General features: G+C 43.2%; 1 protein-coding gene across 5 annotated transcripts in view; it reads right to left on the reverse strand.

Annotated features, from left to right (window-relative positions):
- Positions 1–17424, reverse strand: part of LOC140896266 (uncharacterized protein F13E9.13, mitochondrial) — a 79999-nt gene extending 62575 nt beyond the window's left edge. For 4 of the 5 annotated variants that reach the window (XM_078848107.1, XM_078848108.1, XM_078848106.1 and 1 more), the window contains exons 1-4: positions 17280–17424; positions 16903–16978; positions 14787–14869; positions 1845–2025 (exon numbers count right to left, since the gene is read on the reverse strand). In XM_078848107.1, the coding sequence (XP_078704233.1) occupies positions 1845–2025; positions 14787–14869; positions 16903–16975 (337 nt within the window). In that variant the 5' untranslated portion in view covers positions 16976–16978; positions 17280–17424. The remainder of the gene's footprint in view (positions 1–1844; positions 2026–14786; positions 14870–16902; positions 16979–17279) is intronic. The other variant, XM_073307776.1, reaches the window with a different exon arrangement.
- Between the last annotated feature and the right edge of the window lie 34 nt (positions 17425–17458).

Genomic DNA, 17458 nt, shown 5'->3' on the forward strand with positions numbered 1-17458 from the left:
TGAGCAGAATCGGAGGAAATGCATGCATCAGGCTTCCTGCCCACAGAAGGAGGAAGGGCATCAGAGAGGGAGCCATTGCCCAGACCCCATCTGGAGCAAAACCGGTGGCACCTCCTGTTCTGCCTGGTGGTGAACAAATCCACTTGGGGAGTTCCCCACCTCTGGAAGATCATGCCGGCTACCTCCCTAGCTAGGGAACCTTGCTCCCACCACTAGGGAACCTTGAGCCAGAGCCCGAGTGGTCGCTCCCCTGCGACCAAGACAGGGCTGATTGGTACTGGTCACCCATCCCAAAGTTGGATGTGGCTAACCTCTATGAGCGTCTGGATTGGGGCCCTGGTGACCAGCGGTACGCAGCGGATCCGCAATGACTCCGGGCTGGCGATCTATGCCTCACGAGTGGGGAGAGAGATTGGGAACTAGATGCAGCCACACGTGGTGATGCCACCCTGAGGGATTGGCGACGGTCTGGGGAACGGTACCGTTGGTCCCTTGACCTGTCCTTGGAACGGTACCAGTGCCATGGAGATTCCGGGCGCCGACTGCAAAACTCCTGCCGGGAGGAGTGTACCTCCAGAGGTCTGCTCCCGGTTACTGGCGAGCTGTGCCTCAAGTCTCTCTGCCCTCATCCTAGGTCCGGAGACTGGATGGAGCTACGAAGCTTCTGCCTATCACAGTCAGAAGCGTGTCGGCGGCGAGAGGGTGACCTTTGGGAGGATGTCCCCCATGACGGGGAGCGCTGCCGGAAAGGTGGAGACTGTGGTGGTCCCTACGTGGGTTTACCCTGGGACCGGGACCCCATAGGGGCTGGAGAGTGTGGCATCGGGAGGGACATAATGTCTTGCGCTGCTTGGAGGGCCTCCAATGTGGACGGCACATGGAGCTGCCGAGGACCTCCGCCTTTGCAGGCTGGGCTACACCACTCAACCTGAGCTGGGGCCCAGGATCCCGAAGGGGGTGAGGAGGTGCCTGAAACAGGGCCTTTGTCCACCCCAGACTTGTCCTTTCCCTTGTGGGAAGATGGAGACCTTCCTTGCCCCATCTTCCTGGGCTTCTTGGCTGGAGCCACAGAAGGAGGCCAGTGCTGGCTCACATGGGCCTTTTACAGTGATCGCAGGTTTAAAGTCTGGGGACTGGGGCATGCCCCATCCTGAGGCGAAGTCCCTTTAGCAACCTACTAAGTCTCCAACTTAACAAAAAGGTTGAACTAAATTAGAGGGAAACTATATACAGTAATATTTGCAAGAGGCAAAGAAGAGTTTGAACGAACGAAAAGCAACAGCTCTAGCTGAAGCAGCACCAGTTCCATGCACAGTCACTGGCGGAAAGAAGGAACTGAGGGTGGAAGGGACTGGCAACGCCCTATATGCCACGACATATGCGCACCACTCCAGGGGGCACTAGAGCCCGTCCCCTACACATACTGCTGAGGGAAAAACTTCTGGCACGCACACCTAAGTTGAATGGACATGAGCAATCACTCAAAGAATAAAATCTTCGTATTAATTACCCCATCAAAACATTCCTTTACAAAAATTCAGTTACAGTAGCTAACAAGAGTATCCCAAGATATAACTGAAATCAGATGTTTAACCATTGTGGATGAAATTAATCTTTATTTGCCTCTCACTTGAGCAATGAATAGGGACCATCTCAATATGAAGTTGGCATCTTTTGTACAACCCTCTTCCTGCCTTTTCAGGAGAGAGAGAGAGAGAGAGAGTGTACTGAAGGATCTGTGCCCTTCCTGTCTCCTTCCTGAGGGTGTCTATGTTAGCACACAAGTTTCAGAGAGGAAATATCACATCAATTACCAGTACCAAATTATGAGTCATTTCTATTACCTGAAGCAAGAGCAACAGCTACAGCCTGTTGATTTGCAGAACACAGAATCTGGATACCCAATGGGAGACGTGGGCAGGTGTGTTTCACTGCAGCACTAATGACTGCCATTGCTGCAGTTATTTCTGGCCCAACATAAACGGTGTAAGGAAGGTCATGCATATTTTCCACCATCAAGCCATCCTGTGGAGATTATTATAGAGAAATCTGATTAAATTGAGAAGAGCCATTTCAAATAAATCATAGCTATTTTGATATTAGACAAAGGCTTATATTAAAAAGAAACACTATATTTAAAGGTTTTTCTTCAAAGAAGGGATCAGTAAATTGTTGATGCAAATACCCACTTGCAAAAATGCTTTAAATCAATATCATATCTGTAATCACAAAATGAAATAAATGTGATTTCAATTACACACTTTGTCAATTAGATTTCCTTTGAATCTGTGCTACAATGCGAACTATAGAGGAACACGTTAAATCATAAATCCAATTTAAAATATATACTGTAGAGTCAAACCTCAATTATTCAGATGGAATAGAGTATATTGAATAAGTTTGGACAATTGCATTTTTAGATAATCAAGAAAATTTTCAAATCAATTAATATCAAGAGACTAAAGTTATTTTGGATAAACAAAGGTTTCTTTTGCGGTTTTTTGGGGTTTGTATTTTTACTGTATCAGTAAAAATGTTTTCAAATGACTAAAATTTGAGGGAGAAGAGGAGGAGTTAAATATCTAGGTATAGTATTTTCAAGGTGCCTATAACTTTGTTATTAAGCTTCAACACTGCTCATATTTTGGATTCAAGGTTGCTTAACAGAAGATGTTGGCTTTTTATTGTCTACTATATGTCTCATTTGGTAGAAACATATATTTGGTAAACAATGGAGTGGCTATAAACTATTTTGCTGATTCAACCTGTGTGATCATTAAACATCTTTGTACATTATATGAGACAGTGGTTTTTTTTTTAATCATCAGTATGGTATACATTAGAAAATATTCAATAGCTGAAAATCATATATAATTATGCCCAGGACTAATAAGTTTAAAAATATAACTTGAAAGATCCATTCAAATCTAATGTTTTGCATTCACATAAGGATTCTTAAAAGAATTTGGACCTTCTTAACCTACCTTCACTTAATTCTAAAAGTACAGAAGGGAATCATTTGAAAAAAAAATACATAACTCCTATTTTCTTTACAACTCCATAATTAGGGGAAAGTGAGATTAATTCCCAAGAGATCTTAGCCTATCAAGGGTGTCTTAATTGAACTAAACGTGTTTGGAAGGCACCAGAGACAGCATTTCAACAAAGAAAATTTTACCATAGGGACGATAACAAGTGAAATAATAATCAATGATGGTGCAGCTAATGGTAACTTAAGAATGTAGAACCAGGAAGAAAGACAAATATTTTTAAGGAAATATTACATTTGTATATTTTTTTCATTTTAACAGTATTTTTTAATGCAGAAGCTATTTCTGTAAACAAAAGATACGATATCATAAATGTGCAGCCAGCATGTGATGGCTGAGTTAAAGACTAAACATCCGACATCACAAACAGACACCTAAAATGAAGGAATGGGAACACAAATTTGAGCATTTAAACAGTCTCTTGAAACAGTGTGATAAGACCATATACCTGCACCATACTAAAATAAATATGATGGAGAATAACATAATAGGATACTGCTGATGTCCCCAGGTGACTGACAGTTAAATACCTAGACAAATAGGAGACACATCTCCTTAGAGGCAACAGGTCACACTTTTATTAGTTGGCTAACAAATGGTTACTCAGCAATGGACCTAGTCCGAAAGCTCAAACAAATTAATGGAGCCATTCACTATTTGATGTTTCCTCACTGGGAGGACTCAGCTTTGCAAGTCAAGGATCCCCCAACCACCTAATCTCCCATGAGAAACAGTATGGGTATTGATAAAGAAACCTCAAATCTGTTCTTAATCATGCCCAATTCAACTGCACAACCAAACAGTTTAACACCTTCACTTCTCATCCTGTGCTCACACTGTGGGATAAAGGTGACTGACTAACCATCAATCACCATTTGGGACTCTCAGAATTATACAATTAAAACATTTCATAAAAATCTCTGGGATGCAGCAAATAATTGCTCCAGAAATCCCAACTTGATCAAATGTTTTCTAGTCTACTCATTCAAGAAAGCCTGCTGAACCCAGCTGATGTCAAAGGAAAGGTAACTCTCTCTCTCTCTCTCTCACACACACACACGTCAAAGTCCCAAAGTTGCTGATTTGTAGAGTCGTGCAACTCCAATTTGCAAAGGATTTAAGATATTTCAAAATTTGTTCTGATCTGGATTTATTCAAATTTCAAAACTCTCTTCAAAAACAGACTGGAGTCCCAACTCTGGGGCAGTCTTCTCAGTGGGCTGTCCCAGAGCTACAGACTCTGAAAGCTCTGGTACCCTGGCTGAGTCTACCTTGCTGAGCCAGGAACCTTGTAAGTTGGGATTTGAAAACCCGAAGAAGACCCATTCCATGGTACTCTGCCAGGCAAGCTATGGAAGGACCAAAGAGCCTGGGAGTTTAGGAGCTGGGGCTCCCAATGCTTACAGGCTCTTGGAAAAAATGAGGAGCCTGGAAGCCTGGGCTGCTGAAAAAGCAGGTGGATGAGCTGGTAGGAAACCAGAAATTTCTCCATTGCAAATTTGTCAAAGTCTCTGCAAAAAGTTTTTCAATTTTCACAATTGGCATTCTCTGACCAAAAAATGTTCCATCAAAGAACTTCTGACCAGCTCTATGGGTCGGTTTACTTTTTTTTTTTTTTTTTTTTTTAAATAGTCTGGCCATGGCAGAAAGGGTCTTGTGCATGAAACAAAAACTGCTTGTACTGAAATGCTACTGGCACTGTCGCTCTTTGCTTAGCATGGCGTATACGCTGCTGAGTTCTTGGACGGCTGCTCAGTCCAACGCGCACGTGACAGTCCCATCCTCAGGTAGGGCATACCTACGCGCTAGCAACGCTCTGAATCCGAGCAGCAGATTCTTTCCTCCTCTGACGCTGCTCATCACAAAGCTCGATCCAGTCCGCCTCACAATGCATCACCCCGTCTACAAGCCAACCAGAACGGCATTTCCCAATCATCCACAGAGATTTCAAAGGATACTAAATCATCCTTGCAAGCACCCTGAAATCTATGCAGCGGTCTGCCTCTCTTTTTAGACCCTTTGTAATCTTTAGAGCACAGCACACGCTTTGGGATCCAGTTATCCGGCATTCGGTTGACATGTCCAAGCCATCTTCGTCTTTTTTACTGATCAACGTTGCCATGAATGACATACCAGCACAATTGAACACTTCCATATTTATCAGCCTGTCTTGTGATTTTATTTGAAGAATTTTACACAGGCATCTGATATGAAAACTGTTTAGTCTTTTGATATATTTGATATAAGTTGTCCATGTTTCTAATCCATATAGAAGAGTGGATAAAGCATATCTCAGAAATACAGATTTTCACTATAGTTTGACAATTTGTTATTGTTCCAGGCTCTGTCTTGCAAAAGACCAAAGTTCCTGGGCTGCTTTGCCGATTTTACTGGTCAGCTCAGCATCAAGATCTACACTGCTGGTAACAGTAGAGCCAATGTAGCAAAGTTGGTCAACAACATCCAGATGAATACCATTTAAGATGATATCTGGAATGGGTTCTGAAGAGGCTTGGTGCATGATAGGTCTTCTTCAAGCTTACTGTTAGCCCAAAGATTTTGCATGAAACAGAGAACTCAGTAATAAGATGTAGGGCATCAACACTGTGAGCCACAAGGGCTGCATCATCTGCACACATGAAATGCAGCCTTGCACTAAACTCTGATCCATCATGAAGCAGATAACAGCCACCAAGAGGAACCAGAAGGTGGACAACAGATAAAATGTAGAAGGATTCCTTGCTCCCACTGGCAGCATCATATCTCCCTGCAAAAATGGTGAGGCAGTCACCTTGGGCAAGTCGATTCCAAACCCTCCAATCTCACAGAAGGCCTTTTCCCGGATCACAGGCAATGAGGTGGCTGCCCACTGCGCGATTCAAGTCACCTGCCAGAACCTTGGGCACAACAAAAATTATCACCATGGAGGGAGAAATTATGCTATGAGATTTTTATTTGCCTGAGCAGTAGGAGGGCAAAAGTCCACACAGTTTTAAGAATAACTAATATAAAAGACCCTATAACCCAAAGGCAAAAACCAACCCCCATTTATGTTAAGAGTTTATACTGTCGTACAGGAAGTAGAAGCTAATAGAGCTGTAATAGTAATAATTTATTGTGTGTGTATGCATCATTCGAGAGGCGAAAAGGACCCAAGCCAGTGGTTGTTTGTGGGGTTTTTGTTTATAATTAAAAAATATTATAGATACTTAGAACTCATGAGATGGGAATTCTCTTCTTCATCCCAGAGTTACAGGAAAGTCTCCTCTTCACTTCAGAGTTACAGCAGAAGTGCTAGAACTCCTATCCTCCCAGGGTAAGAAGCCCCCGCTCCCATATTGCTATTGTGGTAGGAAGGAGTTCCTAAGTCCTGACCACTGCTATGGAATAAGAAAAGAAGCATTAGTTCAATGAGCCCAACATCAGTGTCTCCTATCCCCCTCTCAATTCCACCCAAGATCCGTTAGCCAGTCTCACAATATACTCGCCACCAACAAACAGCCTGGGAAGATGCACTGCTTTGTGTATGCACTGGCCAGCCTCAATCCACTCCACAAGATCATTCTCATGAACCATAAAACAATCAGGAAGAACAGTGTCTATGGCTGCCCCTATGACTGCCCCTATGAAGAGAGCAGACTTGAGGGACTGGACTGTGTTGCTGGCATTTCACAGTAGCTTCTGAGAAGAGAGGAAGCAGACTATGTGCTGACCCACAGTTTGAGAGGGAAGTCATAGAGGGCTATGTCTAGGCCTCAAATTAATGCTGTCCACACTGTGCTTCATGATAGAAAAAAATATATACTGAATAGCACAAGTGGTAATTTTTTATTGTGTGGTTTGTAGACATACAGTAGATTAGGTGACCTAGAGAATACAAATATTTTATATTGATAACAGTCTGGACAGAAAATTATCATTGAAATTATTTATGAAAACTTTTGAAAATTTTCTATGAGCATTAAAAAAATAGTATGTCATTTATTCATTAAAATCTAAAAATGAAAGCCTCTCCCATTTTTATAACAGCTCCCAGCACAAGATACTAAAACACATTAGCTCCAATCAAAAGCACAAACATTGAGCCCTTTCCCCTTAATACACTTATACCCAGACACTTCAGTAGATCTGTTCCTCAACTAGAGTGCCCCTCAGCCCTGGGCAACGCAACAGGCTCTGGGTATTACTTTAATAACATGTTATTCTTTGGGTACCATCAGATAGGACTGTGATCTTTTGCACATTAGGTTTTGTTTAATTTGAAAAAGAGAACATATGTTCTGCAATACAGTGAGCTAAATTACAGATACATTAACTCAAAGCTTGCTTTCTTATTTTTGTGTCAAAACTATAACACTTACCACAGATTTTTGTGTTTTTACTGAATTCATATGGATATAAAACAGATTTCATTATCAGACAGCTAATTAAAATGGTGGAGAGAAAACAGTTATGCTGAATTAAAGTTCTTGGAACTTAAGCTTATAGAGCAGAAATCTATGGCAACAGTTACAGTATTACATATTCCAAAACAGAATTTATTTGGATAGGAACAGATAAAACTCTTGTAATTATTTCTCTAGCATTTCTTTTTAGTTGAATATTAAGATTATTTACATCTTCTTTATTCAGACAATTGCCTTCCTTCTCATATAAAATATTTCCTGTAACCCCTTTCATTCTGAGTGATGTGTACACGTGTCTAAAATGTGTTGTGTGCAAAATATTATAATAACAAAAAGCTCTCCTTTTGTTACAATTAGATATTGGATACTTGTTCTTAAAAAAAAAAACCCTTCTAACTACAGAGGGGAGTCTACCATTTCCCTTAATGCTGATATAGTTACACAAACAACAGTCTAGAAGAAAACTAACTTTCACTTAGGAATCATCATTTTATATCTCCTTTCCAGCACCCAGATGTGTTCTGGAAAAATCCATGCCTCTAGCTCTGCCTCAGTCGCTCCCCTATAAAAGGAAATCAATTGGCACATTGTCCTACAACAGGAGTCACCAACCGGTAGATTGCGTTCGACTGGTCGATCCTGGAGCCTCTGCCAGTCGATCGCTATCTCCAGCAGCTAAAAGTCTGGTGGCGCAGCAGGGCTAAGGCAGGCCCCACGCCGTTGCCGGAAGCAGCTGGCACGCCGGGGGGACAGGAGTCTCTGCACACTGCTCCTACCTGCAACCACCGCTCCCGCAGCTCCCATTGGCCAGGAATGGGGAACTGCGGCTAATGGGAGCTGTGGGGGCAGTACCTACAGAGAGGAGTCATGGAGGATAGGGCCACGTGCCCCCCCCCAGGGCTGCAAGGGCACGCTGGCTGCTTCTGGGTGTGGCGTGGGGTCGGGGAAGGCAGGGAGCCAGCCTTAGCCCTGCTGTGCCGCCGACCAAGTAAATGCCACCTGATGGAAGCCCGCACCTCTCCTGCACCCCCAGCCCTGAATCCCCTTGTGGAGCCAGCATCCCGTACGCCCTCCTGCACCCCAACCCCCTACTCCAATGCTGATCCCCCTCCCAGAGCTGACACCCCATACCCCCTCCTGAACCCCACACTCTGACCCAGCCCAGAGCCCCCTCCTGCACCCAAACTTCCTCCCAGAACTTGCACCCCTTCTGCACCCCAACCCTCTGCCCCAGAATCAGCCCAGAGCCCCCTCCCACACTCCAAACCCCTCAGACTCAGCCCAGAGCCTGCACCCCAATCCCCCGCCCCAGCTGGGTGAAAGTGAGTGACGGTGGGGGAGAGTGAGCAACGGAGGGAGGGAGGATGGAGAGAGCAGAGCAGGGCCTTGGGTAAGGGGTGGGGCAGATCCTGGGTTTCACTTAAATTCAGAAAGGTTGGAGACCACTGTCCTACAAGATCTACTTTCTGTTTGTAGGAATCATCTACCCTAAACACAAGACCAGCTTTCCTTCAAAAGCTCTACTTGAACAAAAAGATTTCTTCTTTATCTTAGATATGTAAGGGGTTTTTTGTGTACTACTCTGTTACTAAATCAAGCTATATCAGATAATAATTATGCAAGATTCCACCACACTATAGTGTGGATGGGACTTAAGAAACTGTTAAGAAACAAGGATTATGCCTGGGGGAAATAAAAATTCTGTGCCTAAAAATTTTGTGCACAATATTTTAAAATTCTGCAAAATTCTGCATATTTTATTTGTCAAAATAACAAAATATAATCATGCCAGTTTCAATTATTTTGACAATTTATTTCAAAATACCTGTCAGCAAGATATCTGTAACAATACAGACAACAAAAAAGATTCAGAAAATGTTTTTTGACAAATTGATTCCTTACTAGACATATTAATATAGACTTCTGAGTAATAGTTCATTTAAATTACAGTACATAAATGTATTCCCCACACCTCTCAAAAGCAGTGAAAAGGCTTGGGGGTGTCAGCGGTAACAGAAGAGCTGAGGGAGAGGGAAGTAATTGCTGGGAAGGAGCCTGGGAACGAACCTGGAGGGTTGTTAGGTGTGGCTGGGAGAAGTATGGAACGTGGTGGGGTTTTTTTGGGGTGGGGATTATTAGGGAGTTGAGGACCCTCCCCCATGCAGACCCTGGCTGACCCTTAGCCTCTCCCATTCAGTCAGGCACATCTGGCCCTATCCCTGTGTGCCCCTGCTCCCCCCTCACCCTATCCCCATGTGTCCCTGCACCCCCACTCAGCAACCCCCTCCACCCCTATCCCAATGGTATCACCCAAATAGCTCCTGTGACCCCCCCACTAGCCCTTCTGTACCCCAGGCTAGATGACCCACTAGCAGCACCATGTGCCTCAGTCTGTTTGCCCCTCTCCCACCAGTGTCCTGTGCCTCCTCACCCGGCCCTGTGTGCAGGACGCTGTGAGGAAGGCAGCCATTGCCCCCTCCCTCTCCATGGCTGGCTGCTCGGCCTGGAGTCATCTGCCCTTTCTTTTGGTGCCATAGCAGTCTCTGGTGGGCAAAAGGAGTAATTGCAACACTTCCCTGGCAGAATCTATTTTCTACTAGGTGGGAAGGGGAATCTGCAAGGGACATGAATTCTGCGTATGTGCAGGGGTGCAAAATTCCCCCAGGAGTAAAGTGCAGGTTACACTAAGACTCCAACCATCATTCCTTGCCATATCCATGCAGCAGCTTTTACCAGCAGTTAAAAATATGTCTAGGTGTTCATTTTTCACTGCCAAAAAACTAATGCAAATTACGCACATAGCTGTAAAACTTTCCAAGTACAAAGGAGGTAGGGAGAACCCCAAATTCTTTACAAGGAGCCAGTGCAACAAGACAGACTTGTTTGGGAAACTATATGGGTAAAAACCATGACAACAACATAATCAATGTTTCTTTAGCAATGTCCTCATGCTAGCGGAGTATTTTGCTGTATTTTTAAATTGCCTGTACTTCACTGTAGTATTTAAATAGTCTCAACTAGGTGACGAAAGTAAATGTTAATTAAAGTAAATGATGTGAAGGAGGAAAACTTGAACCCTTGTTGTTTCAATGTAGAAGCTTTCTGTGAGGCTGAGTTAACATAAGTCCAGAGATTTACATTGTGAACCCTGTATTAACCCTCTCTTAAAATGAAAGCAGAACACTGGAAAAATTGCAGAGAACTTAAAGACTCAGAATCTGTCACTTATAAAATCTTGTCTAGGCAACCTGGTTATTTGGCAATACAAGTACATGGATGGTGTTTGATATTTTTCAGTACAGATGGCCTCCTATCTGAGCACTCACTTGTCTTTATTATTGTGCTCCAACATTATAAATCCTTCATATTTATTATGTTAAAAAACTGCTAAGGAACCGGGCAAGTCACCTTCTAAAGATGCAGGACTTCCTTTAATCAATGCTGTGTATATAGAGTGCTTTGAAAATTTAAACTGTCTGTAGCTTTGTCTACACTAAGCAATTTTAACAATTCCCAGCCTTGAAGTCACGAAAACCTTATCTTCAGTGGGAGCGGTGATAGCCCTAGTGAGAAATGCTTGATAAAGGTCTATTGTAGATAGAGTTCATAAGTAATAGTGGTAACACTCTGTGTTTCCTAGTGGGTGACCAAAGTATGAATCTTAAAATCCAACTTCTGCAGTAGGGTTGATGGGGCCTGGCATTGTTGCTGTGTAAGTGCCTCTTCCAAAAGAGGAAGAGTCGCTTCAGTGATAAAGCCTGCCAGCTGATCTTGTCAATTTCCTACCATGGTAACGGGCACATTAGGAATGCCTACGATAGATGGTGCTGCTTCAAGATAAGCTAGCTCAAAAGCAGTTATGTCCAATTCACTTAGCCAGAGAAACCTTACAAGATTGTGAAGGTTCTTAGCATGGAGGAAATAGTTATATGCAAATGATGTAGGGGATCAAAGGGGGGGAAGGCCTTTTCTGAAGACCCATAGCTATTGTTCAGGACTTTGATTCTATCCCATAGATACTAAATTCTTGATTGGCTTGGGTACACAGGGCATTTTTGCCTATGTAAACAAGTAATTATCAACAAGTAGTTGCCAGACAGAAGTTGGGTAGATTTGAGCAACACTTCCAGTGTCTGAGGCACTAAAGAACATCTGTCTTCTAGTGGGAGAGGAGACCCATCAGGACCCTTCAAGAGAAGTGAAGAGGCAGTCTAACCATTCACCTCAAGTCCCCATGGGGAGAGAGACAATAGATTCCTTGCCTCCCCAGAAGAAGCTGAATTTGGAGGAGGAGTGCTCTCTCAATATCCAGAAACGAGTAATCCTTTGAAGTATAATGAGAACCAGTATACCATTCGAAGTGCTAGAGAAAATGGTGCAAGTGATATAGGGTAGCAGAAGGAAAGCATTATCGGGGTACTCAGCACAAATTTTATAACAACCTCCTTATTGATATTCACAGCTATTTCTGACCCTCGTTATCAAAAGAACAGGTGTGTGGTTTTCATTGTTTTTCGGAGTCCTCACGTGTTTGGTGTTGCAATCACAATGCAATAAGGTATTTCAACTGTAAAGCCTACTTCAAGTGTTCAACTTTGGAACTAAAGACAGGTTTGATGTAACTATTACAGCACTTGTGAATGCTACGTGGAATGTTTGTGCTATTACTTCTACTCTGAGTGAATATAAGATTTAATATGCAGAGAAATTACTGCATTAATCTTTCATCTATCTACAGAGCGAGTTTTAAGCTTGCAAGTGAAGAGTTTAGCCATTTTGATACTGCAAATTATGGCAGCCCAGTTAGTACAGGATTTGTTATATTAATTGAAGAAGGGGAATTGAGGATCCAGCAAAGAAAGGCAAAAACGAAAAAAAAAATTTTCACGAACTCATATATTAATATTAGTGACTTGTCTAAAATTGCTGAAGATGTTCTAAAACTGAGGCCAATGAAGGGAGTTATATTTAAGTGTTTACATTTTCTTCAACAGATTTTTTAAAATGTATTTGTGACGCTGTTTCAGGTTTGACCCTAAAGGCTTCAATGTATAACTCCTTACACAAGGAAAACAAAATTCCTCCTGCTAAATATTCGTTAAAGCTCCAGTATAGTCAAATAACGGAATGTTTGACAGTGGCTTTAAGAGAACTACAGATTACTTTTGTACCCGATCCCTCTACCAAAATGTTAACCTCTAGCTTCCCTATCCCAGCCATTCTACACAAAGCCCTACTGCTAGTCCTTATCCTCTCCTGCCACTCTAACCACATCTAGTCGCCTTAATTCTGTCACTTATTTCCTGTTGTATTTTCAGTAAGTGCTCAGAGCGGTTTGTGCTGTAGAATGCAGATCTCAACTGGGGATCTACGAGCAGGTTTCAGGGCCAGCACTAGACTCACTGGGGTGCAGGGCAGAGAGACTAAGGAGCCAAAGCCTATGTCCCGCCGCGTGGGCCTCAAGCCAAAACCTGCACCCCGTCAGATTTACACAAAGAAAATAATATTCAGTTTTTTATTTTTGTGCCTATTTTATCCTTTTCTTTTTTATATTATATGTGTGTGTGTTTAACTGTATAACTATCAATTTAATACATCTTTTAATCTACTAGATATGCAGAAAAACAGTTGTGGCACAGGTGGGCTGTGGAGTTTTTATAGCATGTTGGGGGGCCTCAGAAAGAAAAAGGTTCAGAACCCTTGCTGTAGAAGACAAAAACAACAACAACTCAGATCCTGACCCAACTATCTTACAGTCTGAGGCATCAGTCCAGAAAACTCTGCATGAGTAAACTCTGTGAAGCCAATGGCCTTCTTTGTAGGCACAGAGATCTGCCTCCATGAAGCAGTTCGCCTGGTTTGGGCGTAAGTTTTTAACATATCAGATTCTACTTTCGTCTCTGCCTTCAAGGCCATACATAACCTCATGCCCTCTTACAGCTGACATGTCTCCTGCTCCTCACAGATTTCTTCTTAATACTCTCTTTCATCTCATTGTTTCACTTTCATGCTCCCGGCTCTCCTTCCCCACTTTTACCATGACTCCTTCTAGGTTTATCCATCCAATACTTTGCAAACTCTTCTTTAAATTAAATGTTGTTCTGCATCTCATTTCTAGCTTTCTGTAATTTAAGATTTTACGCTCTTAGATTCAATTTTACTCTGCCTGTAAAGTACCATGTGAATTTATGATACTATATAAAAATAAACATATTCAAAATGTTATGCAGAAAATAAAAGTATTTCACAGGAGTGACTATTTATTCATTTAAGCCCTGTTTAAAGCCCAATCACTGAGACCCTGCATCATTGCCATGCCAGAAACTTGCACTCCAGTCAAGTCAAAGCAAAAAGTGCAGCAGCACATAGATACAGAGCGCAATGAAATGTTTAAAACATACCCTGACCTTTTAAAAGGACATGCACCCTGTTAAAAATCTGCTGAACTATGGAAATTATTACAACACCTGAGGTCCATAGAAATTCAGTCACTAGTACCTGCATTTTGTTGCCTTTAGCTGAGACTGGCCTTTCAGATCTTCTAGATATGTAAAGTAGAAGAGCACTAACTGCCAGGGGTATATCATGGGAGGGTTACACTTAGCAGAAATGGACACATGTGCTTTTTGTACCCTGCATAATATACACAAAGGGGCCAGCACAACCAGAACAGGTTGAATCTGCTTAGAGGCGAAGTGGAGGTGCTTGATCTGCTGCCTGGGCATACTCCATTCTCCAGTAAGTCCACAAAACAGAGCGCTTTAATTATATTAAAATACAATATGTAGGGCAAACAAATATACCACTTTGTCAGACTGGTTCAGCAATTTTATCAAAGAACAAAGCTGACAAGATGTTTGGCAATAACGAATTTATCTTAATCATATTAATTATTATTTGTGTTATCATAGTGCCTAAGAAACCTATTTATGGACCAGGAACCCATGTGGTAGGCACTGTATAAACATAAAACAAGAGAAGACAATCTAACTTCCTTAACTGGTCTGATTCTTCTAGGATTTGATTGCAGACATGCTTAAGTGATTGGCCCTGAGCTGCAAAGTGCCAATCCAGATTCTTCCAAAGCTCAGGAATACTGAGATCTAGACTATTATAGAAATCGAGGCCATCTGCAAAATGTGGATCTAGGACTGAATTTCAAACCCCTTCTAACAATCTGTATGTCAGTCTGGATCCAGGTTTTGGCAAGAATTCTAATATAAATGTGATCTTGAAAATATTAGCTCCACAGAACCAACATTTGTCGTACTCTGACATAGCAATATCTTTATGCAAAAATCGAAATAGAAGGATGAAAAATGAAACTTACAACTCCAGCATCCTTGTAAATCTCAGCCTCATGACAGGCTTGATCAGTGATCTGGGTCAATGGCAAACTGCTCTGTGGTGTCCCTGCAAAGAACAATAATGTTATATGCCATGATACAAGCAGAAATCAAAACAAAGTCAGAGTTAGATTAAGATTATTGCAAGCATTGACAGAACTGCCAAAGTAGGCACAAACTGGCAGAGTAAATAATGTGAGTAGTAGGCTGTTGCATAATGTCTCATACCTTAATGGTATCTTGTCCCTAGTAGAACTTGATTGACATGGTTTGACTACTGAGTTCCTAAAACTGGTTTAAAAGCCCTCATACTTCAGGAATATCAAATGTAACCTTACACTGAACCAGACCAGCACCTAGCTTGTCATTCTTGCCTGTAATTGTGATCACACCTCATTCTTTACCAGTGACAAAGCATGTATTTCAATCTGTGGCAATGTCACAGGCAACTACTCTGCACCAGTGATGGGAAATTAATAGGAAGAAGATCAAAGAAATTGACAGGAAGGGATGCTTGGTAGGGATTCTCCAATGATTCATGAGAAGTGGAGGTTAAATCTTGCATGACAGTTTTCCCAGAGGCACACAAACAGGAATGATGCACAGGAGACAATTTAAAAACTGCACTGGTGCTAAAAGGAAGATTCTCAGTACACAGGATGAAGTGAGTTGTAGCTCACGAAAGCTTATGCTCAAATAAATTGGTTAGTCTCTAAGGTGCCACAAGTACTCCTTTTCTTTTTGCGAGTACACAGGACTGTATCCAAGACACAGAGATACAACTACAATTGCAAACTGTTGCAAAATAACTCATTGATGAGTAACAGACAAAAAGCAGTGAAGTCTGCTGTTTTTCTGTCTGTTCTCCCTAAAGGTAAGATGAAATCCAAAAACTTTCAAGTGTCCTCTGATATTTTTGTGCCTAACTTTAGGCTTTATTTTCAGAGGTGCTGAACACTCACAATTCCAACAGAAAAACCTCTGAAAATCAGGCTGTAGATGTCACAAATTGGGCAACCAAACTCAGAAGCCACTCTAAAAATACCGAGCCTAGTGAGTGCTCCACCTTCAATTTGTCTGCCACAACCATAAGATCACTCTGGGCAGGGCCTGAAGAATTTGCCTGACACTGACTAGCTAATATTACTGATGCTCCATTGTGAAGTCAAGGGCAAATGTCCCAGTGAAAAACCTGCATGCTCATCTCAGCTATCAGGTTTCCAGGTAGGTCACTGTCACTGTATCCTGACAAGAAACCCTGATCTTTTGTCTCTCACTCCCTCCCATAAATTCTCAATTCCCCCCAGTCACTCTCCAGCACCTTCCCTCCATGGGAATGGTGAGCTCAGCGACAAGGTTAACTTCCAATATTCCCTAAAAACAACAACAACAAAACAAACAAAAAACCCACACAACAACAGGGACTGCAGTTCTTCTGGCTCCCTTCCCAAGAGCTCAGGTTGTGGGATCTTAAATGTCCCGCTCACCCAGGGCTGCATGGGGATCTCATAAAATGTCACCTACTCTAACGTTCTGAGAAAAGGAGTACTTGTGGCACCTTAGAGACTAACCAATTTATTAGAGCATAAGCTTTCGTGAGCTACAGCTCACTTCCTCAGTTGCATCTGAGGAAGTGAGCTGTAGCTCACGAAAGCTTATGCTCTAATAAATTGGTTAGTCTCTAAGGTGCCACAAGTACTCCTTTTCTTTTTGCGAATACAGACTAACACGGCTGTTACTCTCTAACGTTCTGGACAGCAGAGCAAATCCAGCCAACAAACTTGTGCAACTTAAGTAAAGTCCAGGGAGCGCACTCCTACGCAAAGGCTGGATCTGGTTACACATAACAGCACCTGCTATGTTGTGATCATATGGTGCATAGTGCATTTCTACCTTGCTAGATTACAGACATATGGAGGTAGGCAAGAGGCAGCAAGCTGGACAACGTGGAAGAATGTCAATATGCTAGCTCCACCCCACTTCTCTTCTGTGCCTTGTTGGATGTTAAGAAATAGCAAACATGGGTCAGTGGGGTATTAAATCAGACTCACTGGACACAGGCTTATCTGAGCTGCAATCAGTATAAAACCTCTTTTTTACCTGGTAATGCCCCCACATGCACCATCCCAATGACAACTGATTTTAATCGCCCAAAGAGCTTCAGAAACTTCATGACCTATGGGAAAACAGACAGGGGGGTGTCAGTCAGTCAGTCAGTCAGTCAGTCAGCCCCGGGGGGGGGGGGAGTTCTGAACGCTCCTGTGGTTCACTACTGAGCGGTACAGCCCCGTGTGACGGCGGCAATCCAGGGGAAGGGAAGAGGTGCGATTTAAAGTGGAAAGTCGGGTTGTCCTGACCCAGGGCAGGCAAAGCCCACACAGGCGGGCGCCCCAGGCAGTTCCCCCCGGGCTCTTCCCCTCGCAACGCAGGGAGCGTCCGGCCCTCAGCCCTGCCCCGGCCCAGCCGCTCCCCGTTACCTGGGCAGGGCCTCTCGGAGAAGCCCCGCGGCGCGACCCCTCGGCGCGACCCCTCGGCCTGGCCCGGCCCCGCCGCCGTGTTTACATCCAGGGGAAGCCACGCTGCTTCCTCCCGCTTCCGCGTCGGGGCCGCCGGCTCCGCCCCCGCGCCCGCAGGCCCCGCCCGAGCCGGCTGCCCG

This window comes from Lepidochelys kempii, chromosome 12, assembly GCF_965140285.1.
Source record: "Lepidochelys kempii isolate rLepKem1 chromosome 12, rLepKem1.hap1, whole genome shotgun sequence".
Lineage (NCBI taxonomy): Eukaryota > Metazoa > Chordata > Testudines > Cheloniidae > Lepidochelys > Lepidochelys kempii.